Source organism: Chlorocebus sabaeus, chromosome 19, assembly GCF_047675955.1.
Source record: "Chlorocebus sabaeus isolate Y175 chromosome 19, mChlSab1.0.hap1, whole genome shotgun sequence".
NCBI lineage: Eukaryota > Metazoa > Chordata > Mammalia > Primates > Cercopithecidae > Chlorocebus > Chlorocebus sabaeus.
Window position 1 is genome coordinate 26792434 of NC_132922.1, and position 24605 is coordinate 26817038.

Below are 24605 nucleotides of genomic sequence, written 5' to 3' on the forward strand. Positions count from 1 at the left end.
CCGCCCCATGTTTAAATAAGTTTGGGAAGTGCTGCCTGTTTCTGCAATACTGATTGGAGTGTTTATTACATCAAGGTGCTGAGCACAGAGACAGCTCTTTAAAATGTATCACACTTAATCGTCACCACAGCCCTGCTAAGTCATGGGTCACATCCCTGTTTTACAGATGGAAACACCAAGGCAGTCCAAAGGAAAGTGCTTATCCAGAGCCAGAGTCTGACAATGGCAGGCTTCATGAAAGACTCAGTTTTCCTCCACCCTCACTGTCCCGAACTCTGCCTGCAAAGGGCAGGACACAGCTGAATCATGGGGGCTGGGAGCACTTCTAAAACTTTGGGGTAAGGGAGCTGGGAAAAGGGAGGCGCTGTTCCAGGCATCCACCTGGTGCCCTGGCTGGAGAGGTCTGGTGGAGGATCATGGGGTGGGGGCAGGAGACAGAAGTGGAGAGACAGAGACAGAGGGGAGGCAGTAAGCAGGATGGAAAGAGAAAGGATAATGAAAAGAGACATGGAGAAAAAAAAGTCAAAGAAAGGATGAACATGGAGAGGCAAAAAAACAATGTGAGGCCAGGAGCAATGGCTTGCACCTGTAATCCCACCACTTTGGGAGGCCAAAGCAAGAGGATCGCTTGACCCCAGGAGTTCAAGACCAGTCTAGGCAACATAACGAGACTCCATCTCTACAAAATTAAAAAGAAAAACATTTCAACAGGCATGGTGGCATGCACCTGTAGTCCCAGCTACTCAGGAGGCTGAAGTGGGAGGATTGCTTGAGCCAGGGAGGCCAAAGCTTCAGTGAGCTGTGATTGTGCCATTGCACTGCAGCCTGGGCAACAGAGTAAGACCCTGTTTCAAAAAAAAAAGAGAACAGAAAAGAAGAAAGGAAGGAAGGAAAAGAAAGAAAAAGAAAGAGAGAAAGAAAAAAGAAAGAAATGGAAAGAAAGAAAGAGAGAGAGAGAGAAAGAAAAGAAAGAAACAAAGAAAGAAAGAAAGAAAGAAAGAGAGAGAGAGAAAGCAAGCCAGCCAGCCCGGCGCAGTGGCTCATGCCTGTAATCCCAGCACTTTGGGAGGCCAAGGAGGGGCGGATGACTTGAGGTCGGGAGTTCGAGACCAGCCTGACCAACATGGAGAAACCCTGTCTCTACTAAAAATACAAAATTAGCTGTGTGTGGTGGCACATGCCTGTAATCCCAGCTGCTTGGGAGGCTGAGGCAGGAGAATCGCTTGAACCCGAAAGGCAGAGGTTGCGGTGAGCCAAGATTGCACCACTGCACTCCAACATGGCTGACAGAGCGAGACTCCTTATCAAAAAAATAAAAATAAATAGGTCAGGCTTGGTGGCTCAGCACTTTGGGAGGCCAAGGTGGGCAGATTATTTGAGGTCAGGAGTTCGAGACCAACCTGACCAACATGGTGAAACCCCATCTCTATTAAAAATACAAAAAAAAGAGGCCGGGCGTGGTGGCTCAAGCCTGTAATCCCAGCACTTTGGGAGGCCGAGACGGGTGGATCACAAGGTCAGGAGATCGAGACCATCCTGGCTAACACGGTGAAACCCCGTCTCTACTAAAAAACAGAAAAAACTAGCCGGGCGAGGTGGCGGGCGCCTGTAGTCCCAGCTACTCGGGAGGCTGAGGCAGGAGAATGGCGTAAACCCGGGAGGCGGAGCTTGCAGCGAGCTGAGACCCGGCCACTGCACTCCAGCCTGGGCGACAGAACGAGACTCTGTCTCAAAAAAAAAAAAAAAAAAAAAAATACAAAAAAAGGCCGGGCGCGGTGGCTCATGTCTGTAATCCCAGCACTTTGGGAGGCCAAGGTAGGTGGATCACAAGGTCCGAAGATCAAGACCATCCTGGCTAACATGGTGAAACCCCGTCTCTACTGAAAATACAAAAAAAAAATTAGCCAGGCATGGTGGCGGGCGACTGTAGTCCCAGCTACTCAGGAGGCTGAGGCAGGAGAATGGCATGAACCCAGGAGGCAGAGCTTGCAGTGAGCCGAGATCGCACCACTGCACTCCAGCCTGGGTGACAGAGCGAGAGTCCATCTCAAAGCAAACAAACAAACAAACAAAAAACTAGCCAGGTGTAGTGGTACACACCTGTAGTCCCAGTTACTTAGGAGGCTGAGGCAGGAGAATCACTTGAACTCGGGAGGCGGAGGTTGCAGTGAGCCGAGATCGTGCCTCTGCACTGTAGCCTGGGTGACAGAGGGAGATTCCATCTCAAAAAATAATAATAATAATAATTAATAAGCATAATAAATAAATAAAAGACAGGAAATGACGGTGAGAACCTGTGTGAGGGACTAGCTAATGGCGAGTGCTAACAAGGAGGTGCTTGTGACCTGCTATGGACCTGGAATTTGGGGGTGATGGAAATGTTCTGTATCTTGACTGTGGTGGTGGTTATATGAGAGTTGGTGAAACTTGAAAACACCAGAAAGGGTGAACTTTACTGTACTGTATGTAAATGACACTTCATCCAGCGGAGGTGGTTCACAACTGCAATCCCAGCACTTGTGGGAGGATGAGGCAGGAGAATTGCTTGAGCCCAGTTCGAGACCAGCCTGGGCAACATAGGGAGACTGTCTCTAAAAAAAACAATCAGTCCCAATGATGGCATTCCCCGCCTCAGGGAATGCCAGCGCCCACTTCTTCTGCCACCCCTCCCCCATGGGTCCAGTTAACGGATACAGGGAGGAAGGTATTTCCTGCCTAGATGTCTCCGCCCCCACTGCCATGGAGACCAGCTTGGAAGCTTAGGGAGCTGCTGTGGCCCAGGGCTCAGTGGGGAGGACTAGGAGGCCAGGAGTCTTGGACTAGCTGCAGGGTTTGAACTAGGCTGAAGCAGCAGAACCACAGAGGTGGCTGAGTAGGGGTCTGGCCCTGGGGCCACCCAGCCACACTCACACACCCACTTCTCCCTCCAGAGCGCTGCCCTGAAGCAGGTCTCTGCTCCAGACCTTTCCTTAGTTGGGGAATCGGGAGTTGGGGGATCAAAGTCCCCCACATCTCCCTCCCCCGCTGCAGCTATGTTTATCAAGGTGATGTTTGGGGGTAAGTGGGGTCCCCTGTCTTGGCAGGCGGGTAGGGGGATGAGCACACTCAGAAGCTGCTTCCATCCGCCCTTGGGGAAGGTGGGGAGGCAATGGCGGGAAAGAGGGGAGTGGTACAGATGGCAGGGGTCAGGGAAGCGGCTCTGTGAGGAGGCAAAGCGAGCACCTGGAGCAAGTCCCTTAAAGGGAAAACCCGAGCTGAGTCCTGCTCATTCACGAGGACTCCTCTCGACCAGCGTCCGCCGCATCACCCTGGAGCAGGTTTTTAAACCGCACAATCTCTTCGCCATTCAATCCGTGATCCTCAAGCTTCAGCGTGCATCAGACACCTGAAACTCTAGCCACAGTTGCAGGTTCCCCGTCCCCCCCGGCTGGAGGCGGGTCGGCCCTGTGCGGTGGTGGAGGGGAAGAGGGGAGTTGGTAGGGGAGGGAGTGCGGGGACGGGCTGGGTCCCGTGGGGGCGGGGCCCGGGAGGAGGCTGGGCTGGCGCGCACTTCATGCTTTGCAGGACTCAAGAGACCAACACTTGGGGGTCACCCTATATGGGAGAAAAGTCAACACACACGGGAGATGGATGGAGGGGTCTCCAAGGCAGTTTAAGCAACAGATGTCGGAGCTGTTTTGCCTGGGGCACAGTCCTAGCCCCCCTAGGCCCAGTCGCAGCTCTGGGAAAGGGAAAGATGGGAAGGAGAGACAGAGGACCCCAGACGTGGAGGAAGGTAAGAGATCCTACATGCTCACCTTTGCCCTTCCTCCACAGCCGGCTGCTCCGTGCTGGTGAACACCTCTTGCAGGCTGGTGAACCTCACCGCCCACCTGAGGCAGAAAGCAGGGTTGCCCCCAGATGGTGAGGAGACAGGGAGAAGGAGGGGCTGAGGGGTCCCAGGCAGGGGTGCCAGCCCTGCCCAGCCTCTCTCCATGTCCTCCCAGCGACCATTGCTCTCCTGGCTGAGGACGGCAACCTAGTGAGCCTGGAGGAGGACCTGAAGGAAGGGGCTGCACGGACCCAAACCATGGGCAACTCCCTGCTGAAGGAGCGAGCCATATATGTCCTCGTTCGAACCATCAGTAAGGTGGCCCAAGCTTCTCTCCCCTGCAGCTATGTTAGAATGTAAGAGGGGGGCGTAGCAGACCATAGACCACCCAAGGCCCTGTCCAGCCTCCCACCTCAGCTGGGGACCTAGCGCCATTCCATCCCTACCCCGTGCTCTGCCCCCAGCCTGGACTAGCAAACAGTTCCAGAATGAGAGGCAGAGTAGGGACCATCAGGCCAGTCAGGTGTCCTTCATCCTCTCTCCACATGCCACAGAGGGAGAGGACATGGTCCCCACCCGCTATGAGTCCCTACTGGAGAACCTGGATGACCATTACCCAGAGCTGGCAGGTGAGTGTCAGGATACAGCCCAGGGGGAGGGCACGCCTTCTCCCTAGCCCCTACCAGCAGGACTTCCCGGGCCTTCCAGAGGAACTACGCAGGCTGTCAGGCCTCTCCTCTGCGGGCCACAACTGGAGGAAGCGCATGGGCACCCGGCGTGGCCGCCATGAGCAAAGCCCCACTTCAAGGCCCAGAAAGGTGAGCTCCCTGCCACCCAGGAGTTGCTAGCTGGGACCGGGAGCCAGGTACGGAGGAGATATGGACACCCATGCAGACACCCAGAGTGGGACCCCTTCCTGTGGGAGGGACACATACGATGAGAGGCAGACCCTCAACAGCAACTCCACGCACCTATACCCCCAGACGGAACACACTGTACCCTGAGACAGGTCCCTACCACCCCACTGGAATGCCAGCTCACTAAGGGCTGGAATGTCCTCAGGCTTCACAGATGTGGCATAGGGGCTGGCACACAGTAGGAGCTCAGTGCACAACTGCTGGACGAACTCAACGAAGGTGGCAGCATGGTGTGTGATGGCACGGCCCACACTGGGTTCGAAGGGCTTGTTCTTCCATTCTGGCAGGCCCGGGGACCTGGCACACTACTGCCAACTAGCCAAGTTGGACTCAGACCCAAGGCGGTTAGCCATGACCTCTGCCTTGTGTGATCAGGTGCAAACAGACAGCAACCCAGTACGACTCCTCTTGCAGAATCTGGAATTGCTGAGAAGTTGTATCAGCAAGAGGGGCAAGGTCAGACAGGATTTAAGGCTGCTGGGGGCACCTAAGCTGTGGGTGCAGAGAATGGGATGCGGAGGCAGAGACAAGAAGGGTAGAGGTGGCAGGTATCCCTGAGAAGGGGGAGAACCATGAGTTCATCCTGGCATTCCACCCTCAGAGTCAGATGCCCTTGGGATCACCTACTAATGCCTCTCTACCACACTCTGGACTGCCCAAGGTATCTGTCCTGTGCTAACCACAGTGCAGATTGCAACAGGGTTCCTCCTCCCCACCCAGGGCCCTGATTAAGGTGATGGATTGCACACTGTAGTGAGACATCCATCCTGACCCCACCTCATCAGCCAGGGAGCTCCCTGAAGACAGGCCATCGAGAGAGGCACACAACAGGCTATGGTCTAAAATAAACTTTTAATTGCACATTTGTGTCTTAGGTTATCTGTGGGGTGAGAAACCTCCTCACTTCCAATCCCAGCTATCCAGGTACAATCTGGTGTTGTGGTCTGGCTGTCGGCGAGGGGTAGAGGTGGGTGCAGGACTGGCCCCCAAGTTCGCACCAACCTCTTCAGGGCAGTGAGCTCAGACCTGTGAAGGGAGGAGCAGCACAGGCTGGTGGTCAGTCTGCAGGTTCAAGAGGAGGGTGGGCCTTTCCCCCTCCCCGCCTGGGTCGGGGTCCACCCACTCACCATGGTTGTACTTGCACTGCTTCAGGGCCTCGCTGAAGCCCTCACACAGGGACAGGTCACTCTGAGTGGTCGAACAGTCCAGGAACTGCCTGATCTCATAGGCGCAGGGTCCCATCTGCAGGTGCTGGGGGGCAGTGGGGGTGGGGGCCTGGGGGTACAGTGCAAGAGGCTGCAGGATCAGCTTGGAGTTGGTACCTGGAGGTGCGTTTCAAAGCTGGGGCCACCTGCCCCTCCCCACATCCCCAGCCTGGGTGCCCCAAGGGTCCTAGGCAGGCTGAGTGACCCAGCAGTGGAGGCGGCTACAGACAGCGTGTTTCTGCTGCCTTCTTTTTCTTTTCTTTTGTTTTGTTTTTTTTTTTTTTTTTTGAGATGGAGTCTCATTCTGTCACCTAGAGCGGAATGCAGTGGCATAGTCTCGGCTCACTGCAACCTCCGCCTCCTGGGTTCAAGCAGTTGTCCTGCCTCAGCCTCCCAAGTAGCTGGGACTACAGGTGCCTGCCACCATGCCCAACAAATGTTTGTATTTTTAGTAGAGACGGGGTTTCACTATGTTGACCAGGCTGGTCTTGAACTCCTGACCTCATGATCCACCTGCCTCGGCCTCCCAAAGTGCTGGGATTACAGGCGTGAGCTACCGCGCCTGGCCTCTGCTGCCTTCTAATGGGCACTTTGGGCAGGTGCAGGGGAGGGAGGAGAAGGCTCTAGAAGAGCCCAGTACTCTGCCTGGACTCTCAGAGTATGAGCCCCACCCCCACAAGTTTTAGCACCTTCCTGGCTCAGCTACACTAATCCTCATGACCCCTGACCTAGCCACAAAGCCACGTTTGGCTTAGGGCGGGTGGGGTCCCCAGCAGGGGAAAGGTCATCAGGGAAGTGGCTCCCCTTCACCCTTGGGCCCAGCGGCCACAATGTGCAGACCTGGGTGCGGGGAGAACAGGGGCTCAGGAAATCCACCATCCCTCCACTCTGCTAGGGTGAGCTGACCTTGGACAAGTCTCTGAGCCCTCAGGGCCTGGGTTTCCCATCTTTAAAGGGTTGGTTGGTGTCTCTCCCTGGGAGCTTAGGGACCCTGGCCTCAAGGGAGGGACTGGGAAGCCTGCCTCTAAGTGACAGTGAACTCAAGACCAGTGGACTAGGACCCTTCCTGGGCAAAGAGTCCTGGGCTGAAGCAATGGTGAGTACACGCGGACACTCCTCACTGGACACTTGGGCAGCTCCCTGTGTGGCCTTGAGAGAATCCTGCCTCAGTTTCTCTTGGACCCGCTGCTCACCTGCTGGGCAGCAGGCTGGGAGGGCTCCGAGCTCCCCCCGCTGAAGGCTCCGGTCAGGGCGCTGCCCATGACGTGTCCCACAGCGGAGCCCACGGCTACCCCTGCGGCCGTGGTAGCCATCTGAGCCATGAGCCCCGGTTGGCCCGAAGGGGCGGGTGCTGGGGCGGCTGCTGAGGGCGGTGGGTGCGCGGGCGGGTGGGCAGAGGGCGCGGCGGGGCGGCTGCGGAGGTGGGAGGAAGCAGGGTTAATCCTGGCCAGACCCCAGGCCGGGGGTGCTGCAGCTCCTGGAAACGACCCCCGTAGAGGTGGACGATCCCTGTCTCCACATGTGGGTGCTGCACCCCCGCCCCTCCCCCCGCCAAGATGGCGCAGCAGCAGCCAAGGTCACTCTGCGGACGCCCTTGGGGGAGTGCCCACGCTTCCCTAACCCCCTCCCCACAGGGCCCTTGTCCCCCTCACACCTGGCTGGCCGGGAGGCCATGCTGCGGCTTCCCCGAGGCATGGTGGCGGCGGCGGGACCCGGGCGACCTTAGAGACGGCGGCAGCGGTTCTGTCCCGGGGACAAATGCCGCAGCGCTTGTCACAGCCGGCGCAAAAAAGGCGGGGCCCCGGGCGGGGCCTCAGGGACACGCCCCCAGGGGGAGGTGGTACTGCCCCCCAAGCCTGTCCCCTTTCGCCCGTCCTCCGGACTTCTCCCTTCCAGCAGCTCCGGGTCTTGGCTGGAAATGGGACCTTGCTCCCTCCCTATGCTTGGCAGGCTGTGCGGGTTCTAGGGACACGGGCCTGCGTGGAAAAACGCCGAGGGCTTAAGGAGGGGGACGGTTCCTTCTGTTAGGAGCACCGCAGAGGGCAGGGAGCGGAGTTGGGGGTTGTTGGGAGCCCTGTAGGGGAGAGGATACGGGAAGGCGACGGGCTGGGGCCAACCGGGAAGGGGACGCGAGGTTCCAGGCCTGACTCTGCTCTTTGCCCCCTTCCGGGCTCGGCTGTCTGCCCCCTCCCACCAGACAAGGTCTGCTGACCACCGCGTGGCCTCGGGGTCTCGGATGGCCTAGGACAGTGAAGCGCGACCCTGGGGAAGGCCTAGAGCAACCCATCCCCAGAACTCCCACGAGGGGGGCGTCCCAACCCGTCTTCGACTGCCTGGGCCAAAATGCGCTGCCAACGCCAGCAGCCTTAGGCAGCGCCCGCGGGGGATGAGATGAGGCCCCCAGCGCGGTCCTCAACCCCACCGGATTCCCCGGGCCGGCCCCGCCACCTAGTCCCCGGCTCCGTGGGTGCAATCCCCGACACTGACGGCCTTTACGCGACATCCAGGCAGCGTGTCTATCCCAAAGGCCGAGGAGCATTTGCCCAGCTCAGTCAAATCTAGCGCAAGTTGAAGCCTGTAGCCTCGCAATTTTAGCAGCTTGGTTCCAGGCCAGGTGAGCTGGAGCGCGGATTTAGAACGTTTTCCTGCTCTTCGGGAACGTGCGGTTTATTTATTTATTTATGACATGGAGCCTTGCTCTGTCGCCCAGGCTAGAGTGCAGTGGCGATCTCGGCTCACTGCATCCTCCGCCTCCCAGAATCAAGCAATTCTCCTGTCTCAGCCTCCTGAGTAGGTAGGACTACAGGCTCATGCCACCACACCTGGCTATTTTTGTATTTTTAGTAGAGACGGGGTTTCACCATGTTGGCCAAGCTGGTCTGGAACTCCTGACCTCGTGATCCGCCCGCCTCAGCCTCCCAAAGTGCTGGGATTACAGGCATGAGCCATCGCGCCTGGCTGAACTTGAGGTTTTTATGGTCTTTTCTGGGTGACTTTGCCGTGGTTGTTATTATTACTCCTAGGTGGGGGAAGGCAGGGACTGTCCCTCATCACTGTTTGCTGTGCCCACAGAGGACTCCCGGCACCGGGATTGTGGGCAGGGTGCAACACCAAGAACAAAAGCACCCAGAATTAGGGGTGTGGGTCACCAAGTAAGAGAGGGGGCCCCTCTGTAAGGAAGGAGGAGGTCGAGGGGCGAGGGGAGTGGTGGCTGGGGCGTTTGGCCCTGCCTGGCCTGCTCAGTTCTGTGTGTGCACAGTTGTCCCCGGCCATGCATGCTCTCCGTGGAGGTCAGGTGCAGCCCTGTGTTCTCACACACTGCAGTCCTTTCAGCCAGCCTGTGAACAGGGCCCTTCCCCACCCCGTCTTCAGTTTCTCCTCTCTGAAGGGGGGTGACCACCCACTTTGAGGGTGGCCTCCCAGTGAGGTGAGCACACAAAGGGTGGGCCATTCTTTCCTGGCAGACTCACCAGGCCTGGTCCAGCCGCTACTCCCTTGCTCATGCAGTCCCTCCCACCTGGTTCCTGTTTGTCAAACCAAACAAACTGCACACTTCTCATGGTGGTCCCCTGGGCCTAAACTGTAGAGTTGTTCCTTCAGCTCCCATGGCTGATGGACTGCAGGTTCCACAAGGCATGGCCTTGCACCTCGGAGGCACCCAAGACCACTTAAGTGGGTTACACAAATGAAAATGAGGCTAAAAGGATAACATTGAAGCAGGCACTGAAATGCCTACTTTTTTTTTTTTTTTTTTTTTTTTTTTTTGAGATGGAGTCTTGCTCTGTCCCTCAGACTGGAGTGCTGTGGTGCGATCTCCACTCACTGCAACTTCCGCCTCCTGGGTTCAAGCGATTCTCCTGCTTCAGCCTCCCAAGTAGCTGGGACCACAGGCGCACGCCACCATGCCCGGCTAATTTTTTGTTTTGTTGTTGTTTTGTTTTGTTTTGTTTTGTTTGAGAGGAAGTCTCATTCTGTTGCCAGGCTGGAGTGCAGTGGCGTGATCTCGGCTCACTGCAACCTCCACCTCCCAGGTTCAAGTGATTCTCCTGCCTCAGCCTCCCAAGTAGCTGGAACTACAGGTGAATGCCACCATGCCCAGCTAATTTTTTTGTATTTTTAGTAGAGATGGGGTTTCACCATGTTGACTAGGATGGTCTCGATCTCTTGACCTCGTAATCCACCTGCCTCAGCCTCCCAAAGTGCTGGGATTACAGGCGTGAGCCACCACGCCCAGCCTGAAATGCCTACTTTTTAAAAATGAGGCACTTTAGCGGGGAACAGTGGCTCATGTCTATATCCCAGAACTTTGTGAGGCCCAGGCAGGCAGATTGCTTGAGTCCAGGAGTTCAAGACCAGCCTGGCCAACATGGTGAAACCCTGTCTCTACAAAAAATACAAAAATTAGCAGGGCATAGTGATGCACACCTGTAGTCCCAACTACTTGGGAGGCTGAGGCAGGAGGATCGTTTGAGCCTGGAAGGTGGAGGTTTCAGTGAGCCAAGATCACACCATTGAGCAAGACCTTGTCTCAAAACAATAAAAATAAATAAAAGTGAATGACTTTAAAGAAAAGATTGCCTGCCAGGTGTGGTGGCTCATGCCTGTAATCCCAGCATTTTGGGAGGCTGAGGCGTGTGGATCACCTGAGGTCAGGAGTTCAAGACCAGCCTGGCCAATATGGTGAAACCCCATCTCTACTAAAAATACAAAAATTAGCTGGGTGTGATGGTGGGCACCTGTAATCTCAGCTACACGGGAGGCTGAGGCTGGAGAATCACTTGAACCCAGGAGGCGGAGCTTGCAGTGAGCTGAGATCGCACCATTGCACTTCAGCCTGGGTTACTAGAATGAAACTCGGTCTCAAAAAAAAAAAAAAGACTGGGCGCGGAGGCTCACACCTGTAATCCCAGCACTTTGGGAGGCCAAGGTGGGTGGATCACGAAGTTAGGAGACCGAGACCACCCTGGCTAACATGGTGAAACCCCGTCTCTACTATTAGCCGGGCGTGGTGGTGGGCGCCTGTAGTCCCAGCTACTCAGGAGGCTAAGGCAGGAGAATGGCATGAACCCAGGAGACGGAGGTTGCATCAGGTTGCATCACTACACTCCAGCCTGGGCGACAGAGCGAGACTCCATCTCAAAAAAAAAAAAAAAAAAAAAAAGAGAGAGAGAAAGAAAAGATTATGAACTGTCCCGGTTGTAAAAATCACTGCTGTCTTACTTCTCCTTGCCCTCTAGGAGTCTCTGTGGAGTCTTCTTGAATAAGTTGTGAAACGTTTCCCCACCTGCTTCCCTTTCTTGGCCCAGGCTTCCTGACCACAGCTTCACCTTAGAGCAGCTCAGAGCGCTGCCTGCCAGGATGGGAGCCACTGCCTGGATTGTGGCTCTGCAGGGCCACCCATGATGGAACAGGTCGCCTGGTGAGGTAGTGAGGCCCTTCATCATTTCAGTGTACAGCAGGATTGGGTAACCCCAAAAATCAGGGATGAGACTGGAGGATCCCTTCCAGAATGTGGACACACCCCCTTCTTTGAGTCTAACCTCCTTTCTTTTTTTTTTTTTTTTTTTGAGATGGAGTTTCACTCTGTTGCCCACGCTGGAGTGCAATGGCACAATCTCAGCTTACCGCAACCTCCGCCTCCCGGGTTCAAGTGATTCTCCTGCCTCAGCCTCCTGAATAGCTGGGTTTACAGGCATGTGCCACCATGGCTGGCTAATTTTTGTATTTTTAGTAGAGATAGGGTTTCACCACGTTAGTCAGGCTGGTCTCCAACTCCTGACCTCGTGATCCACCTGCCTCGGCCTCCCAAAGTGCTGGGATTACAGGCGTGACTCACTGTGCCCCAGCCTCTCACTTCCTTTCTTTCAAGTCTCAGGTGGCTAGCCTGGAGGAGTCCCCAGGGGCTTGTTGGGCCCTGACCAGGGGACACCCTGGGGGCCCAGTACTCCACTCATATACCTCCCGCATCCTTCTGACAGCACCCTCCCCCCAGCTAAACAGCTAGAGGACCTCCTGACCCCTCCACTTGTCTGCTGGTATGGAAAAGCCTGGCCCCTCCCTCTTGGAGCCTCAGTTTCCCTATCTGTAAGCTTTGGTCTATCCCAAGCTGAAGGACTGGCCAGTCCCTGCCATTTGCCTCACTTTCCCCTGGGACACATTTTAATATCCCATTCCTGAGCAGGTGCAATGGCTCACTCATGTAATCCCAAGCACTTTGGGAGGCCAAGGCGGGCAGATCACTTGAGGTCAGGAGTTCGAGACCAGCCTGGCAAACATGGAGAAACCCCATCTCTACTAAAAATACGAAAATTAGCCAAGCACGGTGGCACACGTCTGTGGTCCCAGTTACTTGGGAGGCTGAGGCAGGAGAATCGTTTGAACCTGGGAGGCGGAGGTTGCAGTGAGTGGAGATCAAGTCCCTGCACTCCTGCCTGGGAGAGAGAGAAACACTGTGTCTCAAAAGAAAATAATAATAATAATAAATAAAATAATATCCCTTTCCTCAGAGGGGCTATTGTGTCATCTTCTAGAAGGATCCGTTGAGGCTCTGAGGGGTGGGGGAACTTGCTTGTGGGTAGGACCACCTGTCACAAGCTAACAGAGGTCAGAGGTCAGGCCACCAAGGAGACCCAGTGGGATGCGCCTTCCAAAGGTGGGGGTACGGATGGGACCCACGAAACCCGACTCCTCTCAGACTCTAGCCAAGTCTAAGACTTTGGACGGCCACCACCCAGCGGAGAAACTGAGGCCCAGAGCGGCACGGGCTGGCCAGGGTCACCCAGCACCAGACAGGGACTTGGCCAGCCCCGAGGAAGGACCCTGTCTCCGACCCTCGACCCCGCTGGGCCGTCCCCTCCCCGTTCACCTCCCCCACCCGGGCCGCGGCGGCTAGGAGAGTTCAGAACAAAAGGCGGCGGGGGGCGGGGCCGGGGCGGGCCGGGGGTGGGGCGGAAGCTATAAGGGGCGGCGGCCCGGCGCGGCCCAGCAAGCCCAGCAGCCCCGGGGCGGATGGCTCCGGCCGCTTGGCTCCGCAGCGCGGCCCCGCGCGCCCTCCTGCTCCCGATGCTGCTGCTGCTGCTCCAGCCGCCGCCGCTGCTGGCCCGGGCTCTGCCGCCGGTGAGTGCCCGCCACTCGCCGGGCGCTCCTCGCCGAAGGGGCGCCGGGCACGCGGGCTGGGCCCAGCGGCAGATCCGGACCCAAGGGGGCGCCCCGGGTGGCCTCCTGCGCCTGGTACCCGAAACGGTTTCTGGTTCCCTCTAGGCGTGATAGACAGCGAGCTTCCAGTCCCTGCGGGCGTGAAGGGGAGCCGGCGCCGGCATCGCTCGTGCTGGTGGGACGGGACTCCACGCTGGACTCAGGCTTGCTCCCAGCGTGGGGACCTGCCTCTCGCGCTCCAGCAGCGGGTGCTGGAGTGTGCGTTGAAGGAAGTAGCAGAGGGAGTGGTTACAGGGCCCCCTATTCATCGCAGGGACAAAGCCGAGCAGATCCCAGGCAGGTGTCAGCCTGCAGGTGTGTGGCCGCAGTTAGTACACCTCCAGGTGTGCGGTGCGATGAGGATAAAGGGAGAGCTGGGGAGGGCAGCGCTGTGCTGCGGGAAATGGGGTCTGAACCTGGAGATGTCCCTCGCGGGCACCTGCCGGCAGCAGCTTCGGGAGGCTTAGAGCCAGGAGAACATGAGTATGAAATAGTATGAGTGCAGTGTGTGTGACTGAGAGGTGGCTGTCAGAAAGAAGCAGGGAGAGAAAGGAAAGGGAGAATTTATGTGCTCAGGAAAGGAGAAGAAAGCCCAGGTAAGAGAGGACGGCAGAGTGAGGAGAGGAGGGACTGTCATGGAAGTGTGTGTGACAGCTTGCATGTGTCCCAAAAACTGACCCTTCCCTGGGGCACTTCCAGGCACCAGTCACACGGCCTGGGGCCAGAGCCTGGGCCACTGTGGGTCCACAGCTCCTTGGGTCCCTGGGCCACTCCACTCCACAGCGGAGGCATCCAGACAGCTCAGGCAGGGAAGGGAGCAGGAGAGGGTGACAGGCAGGAGTCTCAGGACTGGCTTGGTGAGGAGGGAGTCCTGGCCAGGCTAGGAACCTCTGTCCAGCGACTCTGGCTCTGCCCTGGGCAGCCTTGTCCTGTGCTGGCTATGGGAGCAGAAAGGGATGGGATGGGTGGGGTAGAGCGCACAGGGGGCATCTCAGTCTGGAGTCTTGCCTCCTTCCCAGCCCCTCTTGGTCCCTAGGACTTGGGACAGAGTCAGGAATCACTGTGGGTAGCCATTGAACCCACAGGTCTGGAAACTGGAGAGATCTGGGTTTGAACCATGCGACCCTGGGTGAATCCTGCCATGCCTCAGAATCTTACCTACTCTATCTCTAGTGGGGGTGGGGGGTGGGAGGGGGCAACGGTGCCTACTGCTGTGCCCACTGCTGAGCAATGAGGTGATGCCAGGCTCACTAGAAACACTGTCACCTGTAACTGCCACTTTGACACTTGTGCATGGTCAATGCTGGAGCTGGGGGCCAGCTTGGGGTGGGGTCTGAGCTGAACTGTGGTCTGTCATTCTGCAAACACGCAGGGAGCATTTGGGGTCACCTGTGATGTGTTTATCTCTAGGCTGCCTTCAGCAGGGCTGGGAGAACTCTGTAAATATTTATCCAGCCCAGTTCCCAGTTTTCAGGGTTGATGGAAGCCCTGCAGTCCGAACGGGATGAAGCTACCGTCCTTCCTAGAGCCAGCAGCAGAGGGGTGAGAACAGGAAAATTAGGTGAAGGTTTGAGGGAGAAGATATCCCTGCTTGCCAACTGGCTGTGCGGGTTGGGCAGGTTGCTTGACCTCTCTGAGCCTCAGAGGGTCATGATGATACCTGCATGGTGATGCTCCCGTCTTCCTCCATAGCCTAACAAGTGCCTTCATCGAAGGCTCGCCTCCCACTGACATCAGAAGGCATAGCTATAATTAATTATACCCACTAGACCGACTGCAAACTGAGGCCCAGAAAGGGGCACAATGAGCCCGATCTTCCGCAGTGGTTTCCTGGCACCCTGGGGTCCTCCCTTATCTCCCCTCTATCTGGTGCCTCCCATTTTCTGGATTGCAAGTTGACTCCGGGCTGGGGGTGACTCTGAGTCTCTAAGCTCTGCCAGGACACTAGATCAGCTGAGAAATTCCTTGAATGTGTCTGAGGCCAAGGTTTGGTGCCTGCCAGAGGAGGGCGGGGCTAAGTGAGCTAAGAACCCACCACAGGGCAGGCCAAGGGAGGTTACTGGCCAAGACAGAGGGAATGCACTGGAAGCAGGAATGCTTCTTGGGAAAGTAAGTTTTGGAGAAAAGCCAAGAGCTGGAGAGACAGGGGGAAGCCCTGGATGTGGGAGGCTTGAGCCCCAGGTCTAGGCCCAGCTCTTGCATGACTTGCTGTGTGATCCCAGGCAAAGTCCTTAACCTCTCTGGGCTCTGTCTCATCCTCTGGGAAATGGGGGAGCTGTTTGTTCCTCAAATTCCCCAGGGGTGTAGATGAGGCCAGGGGTGGCCTGTGTCTATCACCTCACCTCACTGAATCCCAAGAGTCCTGGGAAGGCCAAGCCCACCTGTCTCGCAAGTAGCAAGCTGCTTGATGCCATGCCTTGTAGTTAGGGCATCTGGCCCCAGGCCAGAAAGGACTCGGAAAGATGAAGTGTGGGAGGACAGTGAGGCAGACAGTGTGTGCCCTATCCCAGCCATGGGGAAACTGAGGCCAAGAGCTCATGGGCTCTAAAAAAATCATGGGCTCTAAAAACAACCTCACTAGCTGGAGGCCTCATTTCTAGCATCTCCTGCTCACTCACTTTCTAAGAATTTAATGAACAAGACATGGACAGGGAGAAGAGACCTCGATACGCCGGAAGACCCCACACAAGGTGCTTCTCTTTTCTAGGCCTGAAAGTTGCCTTCTAGCTGTGGCTTCTGTTTTACCATTTGAAGCCTGGAGATTTGGTTGGGAAGCTAGAGGGGAGGTGGGTGATGGGAGCTGTAGGGACTGGCAAGGGCAGATTCCCAAGGGAGGGGAGGGCCTACAGGGACAAGGAACGGGGCCAGGTAAGAGGTGCTTCTCTGTGCCAGAGGCTACAGCAGGCATTACAGAAGGATGTCATGTAGCCCTTTGCTGTGGCACCGTCCCCATCTGACAGATAGAAAAATTAAGGCTAAGAGAGGAAGATGACTTGTCTAGAGTCTCCATGTCATAGAACTAGGCCTTCTGAACCTCAACGGCTGGCTCTTTTTGCTACACTAAGATTGTCATGATCCAGGGGTTTGGGCATGGACTGACTGGGTGCCTCATGAGAGAAGGACAGGAAAGGACAGTGGAAGGGGTGGGGCATGCCCATGGCGCTCCCTCCATGGCTGTCTGCACCAGGATTCACTGGAGGGCAGAGGAAGAGATTTCTGGCCATGGGCATAGATAGAGCTGGCAGGCTAGGCTCTGGATTGTTTGGAGCTCCCAGGGGACAGCACAGCTCTGCCCTTTCCAGCGAGGGTCTTCATACCACTGCCAGGCTGAGGAAAAGAATCTGTTTCTCCTGTAGGTCAAGCAGGCAGTGTGGCCAGGAGGAGGAGGCAGGCCCCTCTGGCAGCCCACATCCTCCATGGGAGAACTTGGACATGTAGCATCTCCACCTTCCTGGTGGGTATTGGAAGCCCAACGAACCTGCCTGCAAAATGCCCGGGAAATAGCAGGCGCTGAATAATTTGAGTTCCTTCTCTTCTGTCACCAAGGTGAGGCCAGCCGGGGTCCCTCCTTCAGGGGAAGGGTGACTCAACCCCTGCAGAGCAGAGGTAGCAGGGAGCTGGGTGGGCTGTGAGCACAGACAGTCCGCTGCCTGCCAGCTGTTATCTGAGCAAGCGGCTTAACTCCTCTGGAGCGCATTTCCTCATCTTGGAAATGAGGGTGATGATGGTGGAGTTGGTGAGAGGTTCCATCAGGGCTAAGAGCAAGTCTTTGGAGCTGTTGCCAAGATCCTAACCTGCAACCAGTGATAAATACTTATTAACAATAAGCCCAGGCTGGGTGCGGTGGCTCACGCCTGCAATCCCAGTACTTTGGGAGGCCGAGGAGGGTGGATCATGAGGTCAGGAGTTCAAGACCAGCCTGGCCAAGATGGTGAAACTTTATTAAAAATACAAAAATTAGCCAGGTGTGAGGGTGGGCACAGTGGCTCACGCCTGTATTCCCAGCACTTTGGGAGGCCGAGGCGGGTGGATCACGAGGTCAGGAGATCGAGACCATCCTGGCTAACAAGGTGAAACCCCGTCTCTACTAAAAATATTAAAAAATTAGCTGGGCGTGGCAGCATGTGCCTGTAGTCCCAGCTACTCGGGAGGCTGAGGCAGGAGAATGGTGTGAACCCGGGAGACAGAGCTTGTGGTGAGCCAAGATTGCGCCACTGCACTCCAGCCTGGGCAACAGAGCGAGACTCTGTCTCAAAGAAAAAAAAAAATAAGCCAGGCATAGTGGTGGTCACCTGTAATCCCAGCTACTCGGAAGGCTGAGGCAGAGAACTGCTTGAACCTGGGAGGTGGAGGTTGTAGTGAGCCGAGATCGTGCCAGCCACTGCACTCCAGCCTGAGCAATAGGACGAGACTCCGTCTCAAGAAAACAACAAAAAACCAATAAGCCCAGAATCGGCCAGAACCCACAACCCAGTGAGGCTGCGCTGTGCCAGGTAACCATGCAATAAGCAAGCTCGGAAACGGGAGGAAGCTGCTGCAGAGCCTCACACCGTTAGTAGTTCCATAGCCTCTGTGTTCAGAAGGCTCCCCTTCATGGTGGGGTGTTCTTGACTCCTCAGCTCTGGGATCAGGAGCAGGGAGCGTTGGGACGCTGATCAGATCCCTGGGGTGTCTGGAGCCTGGGAGAGCTGCCAAAGGCTGAGGGTGAGGTGGGGCCTGAGTGGCTGAGCTCCTGCCCCAAATATGGCTGTGAGGAGGCTGCAGTTGCCGGGACCAGACAGGTGCTGAGTCTCTCAGCAAACAGCACAGGTCCATCCCTCTCCCTCAGTGCAGGAAGGAGACTAGGCTTCTGTGCGGTATCCAGAACCAGGCCTTCGCCTTAGCCCTGGGCTGCCAGGGTCCTGGCCTGGCCTTGCCATGCCCTTGCTGGGTGACTTTGCATGGTCTCCAACCTCTCTGAGCTTCTGTTTTTCTCATGCACAAGAACTGTAATGTCTGCCCTGGAGACTTATAGACGGGTAGCAGGATGTAGCTCAGGTCTGAATCGCCATCTGTGGTCCTGGGGCTTTGGCGAGTGGGGCTGGGCACCTGGTAATTAACTGTCCCCACCCTCCTTGCTTGAAGAAGGCAGGCAGATCACAGATCAGCTCCCACCTTACTCCTAGCCCTGGTGGGGTGTGACCAAAACTGCCTCTGCTAGAAGCCAGGCCTCAGTGGCCAGGTGCCCTCCCAGGTGCTGGGCCTGTGCTAGGTGCTGTACATACCTCACCTTGTCCAGTCCACAAATCAGTATCACCCCCAGCAGTCAGATTACACTGACTGAGGCCACACTACAGGGCTACAGCCGCTCCACACTGGGGAGGAGGTGGGGGAAATCCTGGGCAGGAGAGAGGGCAGAGCCTGCTCACACTACAGGGACAGCATGGGGGGTGACCCAGGTGTGTCTGAACTTAGTGGACACAGGAAGAAAGGGAGGTGGAAGTGAATTTCTGTGGGGAGCAGGCGGAGGTTGCCTGGTGTTCCCTTGGAGGAAGATTTTTGGGGTCCATTCCTGGAGTGTATGGCTCATAGCCAGTCCCAGTGTGCCCCCACCCCCAGACCTCATTGGCCTAAGTAGCTGGAGTGGGTGACAGGCAGCCCAGGGCCCTCCACGCTGTGGGGGAAAGCTTGATGCCTTGGAACAAGGTGTCAGGAAACCAGAGAGCCAGGCCGATGCCAAAGGGCCTGGCCACGTGCTGGTGCCCTTTTCCTCCCATTTGCCCTGCCACACAGTGGGCTGGGGTTGCATGTGGGTTTGCTGATGGGCCATGCCTCTAACTGTGGGCCATGTAGACCTTAGGCCTGACCAGACCCTCGTGTCATCTCTCCTGCCTAGGACACCCACCACCGCCATGCCGAGAGGAGGGGGCCACAGCCCTGGCATGCAGCCCTGCTCAGTAGCCTGGCGCCTGCCCCTGCCACGCAGGAGGCCCCCCGGCCTGCCAGTGGCCTTAGGCCTCCCCGCTGTGGCGTGCCTGACCCACCTGATGGGCTGAGTGCCCGCAACCGACAGAAGAGGTTCGTGCTGTCTGGCGGGCGCTGGGAGAAGACGGATCTCACCTACAGGTAGGGGCCTGGGAGCAGGACACTAGAAAGCCACCTGTGTGTCCGTGGGTAAGCCAGCCTCCCTCACAGCTGCGGCTTGAGACGCAGGCCAGGGGTAGATCTTTGTGTCTAACAGCCCTGTGTGCCCGCTGAACCCCATGGGGGCCATCTATAGGCAAACACCCTGAAACCCCGACTTAGACACACACACATATGGAGACCCTCCCTCAGCAGAGGGGCAGTGCCTCTGTCATCATGCAGAGTCCCAGCACATGCCTGCGGACAGGTGTTCAGTCACTCAGGCAGCCTTTACTAGAGACCTGTGAGGACCAGGCTCTGGGACTCCATGGTGAATGAGGCAGACATAGCCCCATCCTCAGTCTGAGGTGGGTGTCAGCCATGTCATTGTCCAACTCTACCATCACAACTTGGGCTTTGAGCAGGTGGAGACAGTGGTAAGCAGGGAGAGGCAGTAGTGGGCATCTCACTGGGTGACCTGGGAGGACCCTGGGCAGGTGATAGGGAAGCTGGGACACACACATGCTGCGGGTGGGGACCCAGCCTGAGAATAAAGAATGGGCTGGTGTCACACAGCATTGGAGCTGAGACTGGGGTCTTCAGAATTTCCTAAGTGGGGGGTCTGGGAACCAATGGGGGCTCAAGGAACCAAGGTCTCCCCACAGTGAGTGGCACTGTCAGCTAGGATGGGGGGTCTCGGGACCTCTGGTCCTGGTTCTTTCCACTGAATGCAGACACTTGTGTTTGCCTAAGTATGAGCAAACCACATACACATGTGCCTGTGTGGCCAGGGAGACCAGTGCGCTGAAGCTGAGGCCCAGAGCACACCTTGCCTGTGTCCTCAGTGTTCACACACCCACCAAGCATCCAGGGGCAACTCCTGGTGCCGCAGCCATCAGGGGCTGTCCCTTCCCTGAGGCCCAGGCCCCTCCATCTCCCTCCAGGATCCTTCGGTTCCCATGGCAGCTGGTGCAGGAGCAGGTGCGGCAGACGATGGCAGAGGCCTTAAAGGTATGGAGTGATGTGACGCCACTCACCTTCACTGAGGTGCACGAGGGCCATGCTGACATCATGATCGACTTCGCCAGGTGAATGGGTGGCCTGGGACCCCTCCGGGAACAGCCTCACCTGCCAGCAGCCACTGACCCCACCCCCACCCATCTGTAGGTACTGGCATGGGGACGACCTGCCGTTTGATGGGCCTGGGGGCATCCTGGCCCATGCCTTCTTCCCTAAGACTCACCGAGAAGGGGATGTCCACTTCGACTATGATGAGACCTGGACTGTCGGGGATGACCAGGGTATGGGCTGGGGACCCATTTTCCAGATGGGGCAACTGAAGATCATAAAGAATGGGGACTCGCCAAGGTCACTGAGCTGGGGTCTGGAGCTGGATGTCCTGGGCAGGAGGTTCGGGGGTTGCTGAGCCACCTCCCTTTTCTAGGCACAGACCTGCTGCAGGTGGCAGCCCATGAATTTGGCCACGTACTGGGGCTGCAGCACACAACAGCCGCCAAGGCCCTGATGTCTGCCTTCTACACCTTCCGCTACCCGCTGAGTCTCAGCCCAGATGACCGTAGGGGCATTCAACACCTATATGGCCAGCACTGGCCCACTGTTACCTCCAGGACCCCAGCCCTGGGCCCCCAGGCTGGGATAGACACCAATGAGATTGCACCGCTGGAGGTGAGGCCCTGCCCGCCAGTCCCCCTGCTCCTCTGCTGGCTGCTGTGGCTGCAGCATATGCCCTCGGCATGTGTCCCTCTCTCCCCCCACAGCCGGATGCCCCACCAGATGCCTGCGAGGCCTCCTTTGATGCGGTCTCCACCATCCGAGGCGAGCTCTTTTTCTTCAAAGCGGGCTTTGTGTGGCGCTTGCGTGGGGGCCAGCTGCAACCCGGCTACCCAGCACTGGCCTCTCGCCACTGGCAGGGACTGCCCAGCCCTGTGGATGCTGCCTTTGAGGATGCCCGGGGCCACATTTGGTTCTTCCAAGGTGAGTGGGGGTTGGGGATCTGCCCAAGAGACTTCCCAGAGCCAGGAATGTTATGGTCAAAGGCAGGAACAGACAGACGGATCCTCAGGGACACAGTGGACAGGGAGAGGTGCCCCAAAGCCTGGGGGCCAAGGAAGAGAGTGTGGTTTGCTCCTCAGGCACAGGTAGGAGGCTCCCGGAGATGGCTCTTGAGATAGGAGCAGCATGGAAGGGATTGCACGGTGGGGCATTCAACTCTCATAGCCACCCCATGGGGCAGGGTTCTAGAGATGCGGCCTCTGGGGCTCCCAGGCAGTGAAGTGACTCACCAAGAGTGTAGTTGGGAAGAGGCAGGGCAGGGAATTGATCCAGGTCTGTCATCCTAGAGCTGGGATTTCCATCTTCAACTGGCAGAGATGAGAGCCTGGAGCGTTGCAGATGCCAGGGACCTCACAAATGAAGGCACAGCATGGGAAACCTGCGTGGGTTCCAGGGCAGCCCACCCTGCAGGGGCCCAGGGAGTGGTCAGCAGGCATTTGTCATGGCCAAATGCCAGTGGAAGGAGCAGGCGCCCAGACAGCCCTCCACTGATGAGAGTAACCTCGCCCATGCGCTAGTTTACAGAGCATTCACTGCCCCAGCTTATCCCAGGCCTCCCACTTCCCTCTGCGGGTGGGGTGCTGAGCAGGCATTATTGGCCTGCATGTTTTACTAATGAGGAAACTGTGGCTGGGAGAGTCTGTGGTGGGAGTCAAGCAGGTCCACAGTGGCTGGGCATGGCAGTGGTGGCTGGGCAGGTCCTTGCAGCCTCTTCCCTCTCCGGCAGGTGCTCAGTACTGGGTGTATGACGGTGAAAAGCCAGTCCTGGGCCCCGCACCCCTCACTGAGCTGGGCCTGGTGAGGTTCCCGGTCCATGCCGCCTTGGTCTGGGGTCCTGAGAAGAACAAGATCTACTTCTTCCGAGGCAGGGACTACTGGCGTTTCCACCCCAGCACCCGGCGTGTAGACAGTCCTGTGCCCCGCAGGGCCACTGACTGGCGAGGGGTGCCCTCTGAGATCGACGCTGCCTTCCAGGATGCTGATGGTGCGTTGGGGGTGGGGTAGCTGGTAGGAGGTGGGCACAGCAGCCGCATCTCCCACCTGGTGGTGGCTGGGCTCCTACATGCCTGCAGCAGGAAGCCTGGCTCTTCATCACAGGACCTTTGCCCAGCGCCATCTGCCCTCCTTTCGGTGGCCAGCTAGTGCTGCATTCTATGTTACAGATGAGCAGACTGAGGGTCAGAGAAGTGCAAGGTCTTACCCTGGTTCCTCAGCCACAGCCAGTAGAACAATAAAGTGCCATACACTGAGGGCCAACAATGCTCTAACCTCCTTACTGGTCTCATCCAGTTCTCAGAACAGCCCCCTGATGTAACACCTGTTGTGAACCCAGTTTCCAGAGGAGCAAACAGAGGCTCAGGCAATGAGGCCCCTAACCTCAGCTTCTACCCTGATGGTCCCTGCTCCTAACCACTGACCCACCCAGCCTCCCACAACCACAGAGGGCTAGAGCCAGTCCAGTGCTCCCTCCCCTGCTGGGCTCCTCTTCTGTGTTCTTTCTCCCACATCAGGACCCACTGGGACAGCTATCCTAGGATAGCCTCCAGCTCCAGGACTCCAGGATGCCCATCAACAGCCTGGTTAATGGGTGCAGGAGAGAGTGATGTGGAGGGTGGTAGGGGCAACAGGACTTGCTTTCCTGAGAGGTGGGACTCAGGCCTCTGAGGCCCTGGGTACCTGTCAGGCTGGGTATTAGCCTAGCCCAGATTCCGCGGCAGGCAGAAGAGCTCCCTAGAGGGAAGAGAGGTTCCAAAAGGCTGGCCCTGGATCCTGCAGGACTCGAGGAACTCAGCAGTGGCCAAGGGCTGCTCACCCAGCCCTCCCTTAGTGCCCATCCCTGGGTACAGCCTGACAGGCAGGAGTAGGGCCCAGTGTCCACTCGCCTAGGCTTGACCACCTTCTCTTCTCAGGTTATGCCTACTTCCTGCGCGGCCGCCTCTACTGGAAGTTTGACCCTGTGAAGGTGAAGGCTCTGGAAGGCTTCCCCCGTCTCGTGGGTCCCGACTTCTTCGGCTGTGCCGAGCCTGCCAACACTTTCCTCTGACCATGGCTTGGATGCCCTCAGGGGTGCTGACCCCTGCCAGGCCACGAATATCAGGCTAGAGACCCATGGTCATCTTTGTGGCTGTGGGCACCAGGCATGGGACTGAGCCCATGTCTCCTCAGGGGGATGGGGTGGGGTACAACCACCATGACAACTGCAGGGAGGGCCACGCAGGTCGTGGTCACCTGCCAGCAACTGTCTTAGACTGGGTAGGGAGGCTTTGGCATGACTTAAGAGGAAGGGCAGTCTTGGGCCAGCTATGCAGGTCCTGGCAAACCTGGCTGCCCTGTCTCCATCCCTGTCTCTCAGGGTAGCACCATGGCAGGGCTGGGGGAACTGAAGTGTCCTTGCTCTATCCCTGTTGTGAGGTTCCTTCCAGGGGCTGGCACTGAAGCAAGGGTGCTGGGGCCCCGTGGCCTTCAGCCCTGGCTGAGCAACTGGGCTGTAGGGCAGGACTACTTCCTGAGGTCAGGTCTTGGTAGGTGCCTGCATCTGTCTGCCTTCTGGCTGACAATCCTGGAAATCTGTTCTGCAGAATCCAGGCCAAAAAGTTCACAGTCAACTGGGGAGGGGGATTCTTCACGCAGGAGACCCTGGGCCCTGGAGGCTGCAACATACCTCAATCCTTTCCCAGGCCGGATCCTCCTGAAGCCCTTTTTGCAGCACTGCTATCCTCCAAAGCCATTGTAAATGTGTGTACAGTGTGTATAAAGTTTCTTCTTCTTTCTTTTTTTTTAAAACTGAGGATTGTCATTAAACACAGTTGTTTTCTACCTGCCTGCTTGGTCTCTTTTTGTGAATGTTCAGCTAAGATGGGGAGGCCTGGCTGCTGTTCAGCCCTGTCCTGGGAGCCAGGGTCGAAGTCCGCCAACCTTGGGGCTGGGCACAGTGCTCAGGGCTCCTTCTGCTCCATTTCTACATCACATTTTGTTATAGTGACTTCTTAACTGGCTCCCCACTTTCCTACTTGTCCCCTCTGTTCATCCTCCAGGGTGGTGGTCATTTTATCTGCTCATGCCACAGTCCAGCCTTCCATACATAGCTGTGGTTTCTGCATCCATAGGCTTAACTAACCTCAGGTAGAAAAAAAAATGTTTAAAAAGAGGATGCAAGGCCGGGCGTGGTGGCTCACACCTGTAATCCTAGCATTTTGGGAGGCCGAGGCGGGTGGATCACAAGGTCAGGAGATCGAGACCATCCTGGCTAACACGATGAAACTCCGTCTCTACTAAAAATACAAAAAATTAGGTGGGCATGGT

At 57.0% G+C, this 24605-nt stretch overlaps 3 protein-coding genes across 6 annotated transcripts; 2 read left to right on the forward strand and 1 right to left on the reverse strand.

The window, feature by feature from the left end:
* The first annotated feature begins 1852 nt into the window (after positions 1–1852).
* On the forward strand, positions 1853–5591 carry C19H22orf15 (chromosome 19 C22orf15 homolog). Of its 4 annotated transcripts, none has more exons than XM_037995417.2 (6): positions 1853–3057; positions 3817–3903; positions 3987–4129; positions 4366–4440; positions 4520–4629; positions 5449–5583. In XM_037995417.2, exons 1-6 carry the CDS (start codon positions 3033–3035, stop codon positions 5480–5482), a joined length of 474 nt encoding a protein of 157 aa, XP_037851345.1. In that variant the 5' UTR covers positions 1853–3032; the 3' UTR covers positions 5483–5583. The 4 variants fall into 4 exon arrangements, with proteins under 4 accessions (XP_037851345.1, XP_072863007.1, XP_007973287.1 ...); XM_007975098.3 differs by having other exon boundaries at positions 1855–3057; positions 3987–4124; positions 5449–5591; XM_073006906.1 differs by lacking the exons at positions 4520–4629; positions 5449–5583 and adding an exon at positions 5104–5438 and having other exon boundaries at positions 3987–4137; positions 4364–4440.
* CHCHD10 (coiled-coil-helix-coiled-coil-helix domain containing 10) lies at positions 5562–7735 on the reverse strand. Its single transcript, XM_007975089.3, has 4 exons — positions 7588–7735; positions 7127–7346; positions 5856–6003; positions 5562–5754 (listed from the first exon to the last, which is right to left on the reverse strand). Exons 1-4 carry the CDS (start codon positions 7626–7628, stop codon positions 5735–5737), a joined length of 429 nt encoding a protein of 142 aa, XP_007973280.1. The 5' UTR covers positions 7629–7735; the 3' UTR covers positions 5562–5734.
* A 5174-nt stretch (positions 7736–12909) lies between these two features.
* Positions 12910–24124, forward strand: MMP11 (matrix metallopeptidase 11). The gene is made up of 8 exons (XM_007975099.3): positions 12910–13049; positions 19003–19232; positions 20174–20317; positions 20397–20530; positions 20674–20915; positions 21008–21224; positions 22030–22287; positions 23213–24124. The coding sequence occupies exons 1-8, from the start codon at positions 12942–12944 to the stop codon at positions 23344–23346; spliced, it is 1467 nt and encodes a 488-aa protein (XP_007973290.1). The 5' UTR covers positions 12910–12941; the 3' UTR covers positions 23347–24124.
* The last annotated feature ends 481 nt before the right edge of the window (positions 24125–24605 follow it).

Coding starts and splice junctions, on each gene's coding strand:
- C19H22orf15 (XM_037995417.2), top strand. CDS start 3,033: ATGTTTATCAAGGTGATGTTTGGGG. Junction 4,130..4,365: donor TCGTTCGAACCATCAGTAAG/GTGGCCCAAGCT, acceptor CACATGCCACAG/AGGGAGAGGACATGGTCCCC. Junction 4,441..4,519: donor CCATTACCCAGAGCTGGCAG/GTGAGTGTCAGG, acceptor CGGGCCTTCCAG/AGGAACTACGCAGGCTGTCA.
- CHCHD10 (XM_007975089.3), bottom strand. CDS start 7,628: ATGCCTCGGGGAAGCCGCAGCATGGCCTCCCGGCCAGCCAG. Junction 6,004..7,126: donor CCCAGCCTGCTGCCCAGCAG/GTGAGCAGCGGG, acceptor CTGTACCCCCAG/GCCCCCACCCCCACTGCCCC. Junction 5,755..5,855: donor GCAGTGCAAGTACAACCATG/GTGAGTGGGTGG, acceptor CTCCCTTCACAG/GTCTGAGCTCACTGCCCTGA.
- MMP11 (XM_007975099.3), top strand. CDS start 12,942: ATGGCTCCGGCCGCTTGGCTCCGCAGCGCGGCCCCGCGCGCCCTCCTG. Junction 13,050..19,002: donor TGGCCCGGGCTCTGCCGCCG/GTGAGTGCCCGC, acceptor TCTCCTGCCTAG/GACACCCACCACCGCCATGC. Junction 21,225..22,029: donor CCACATTTGGTTCTTCCAAG/GTGAGTGGGGGT, acceptor CCTCTCCGGCAG/GTGCTCAGTACTGGGTGTAT.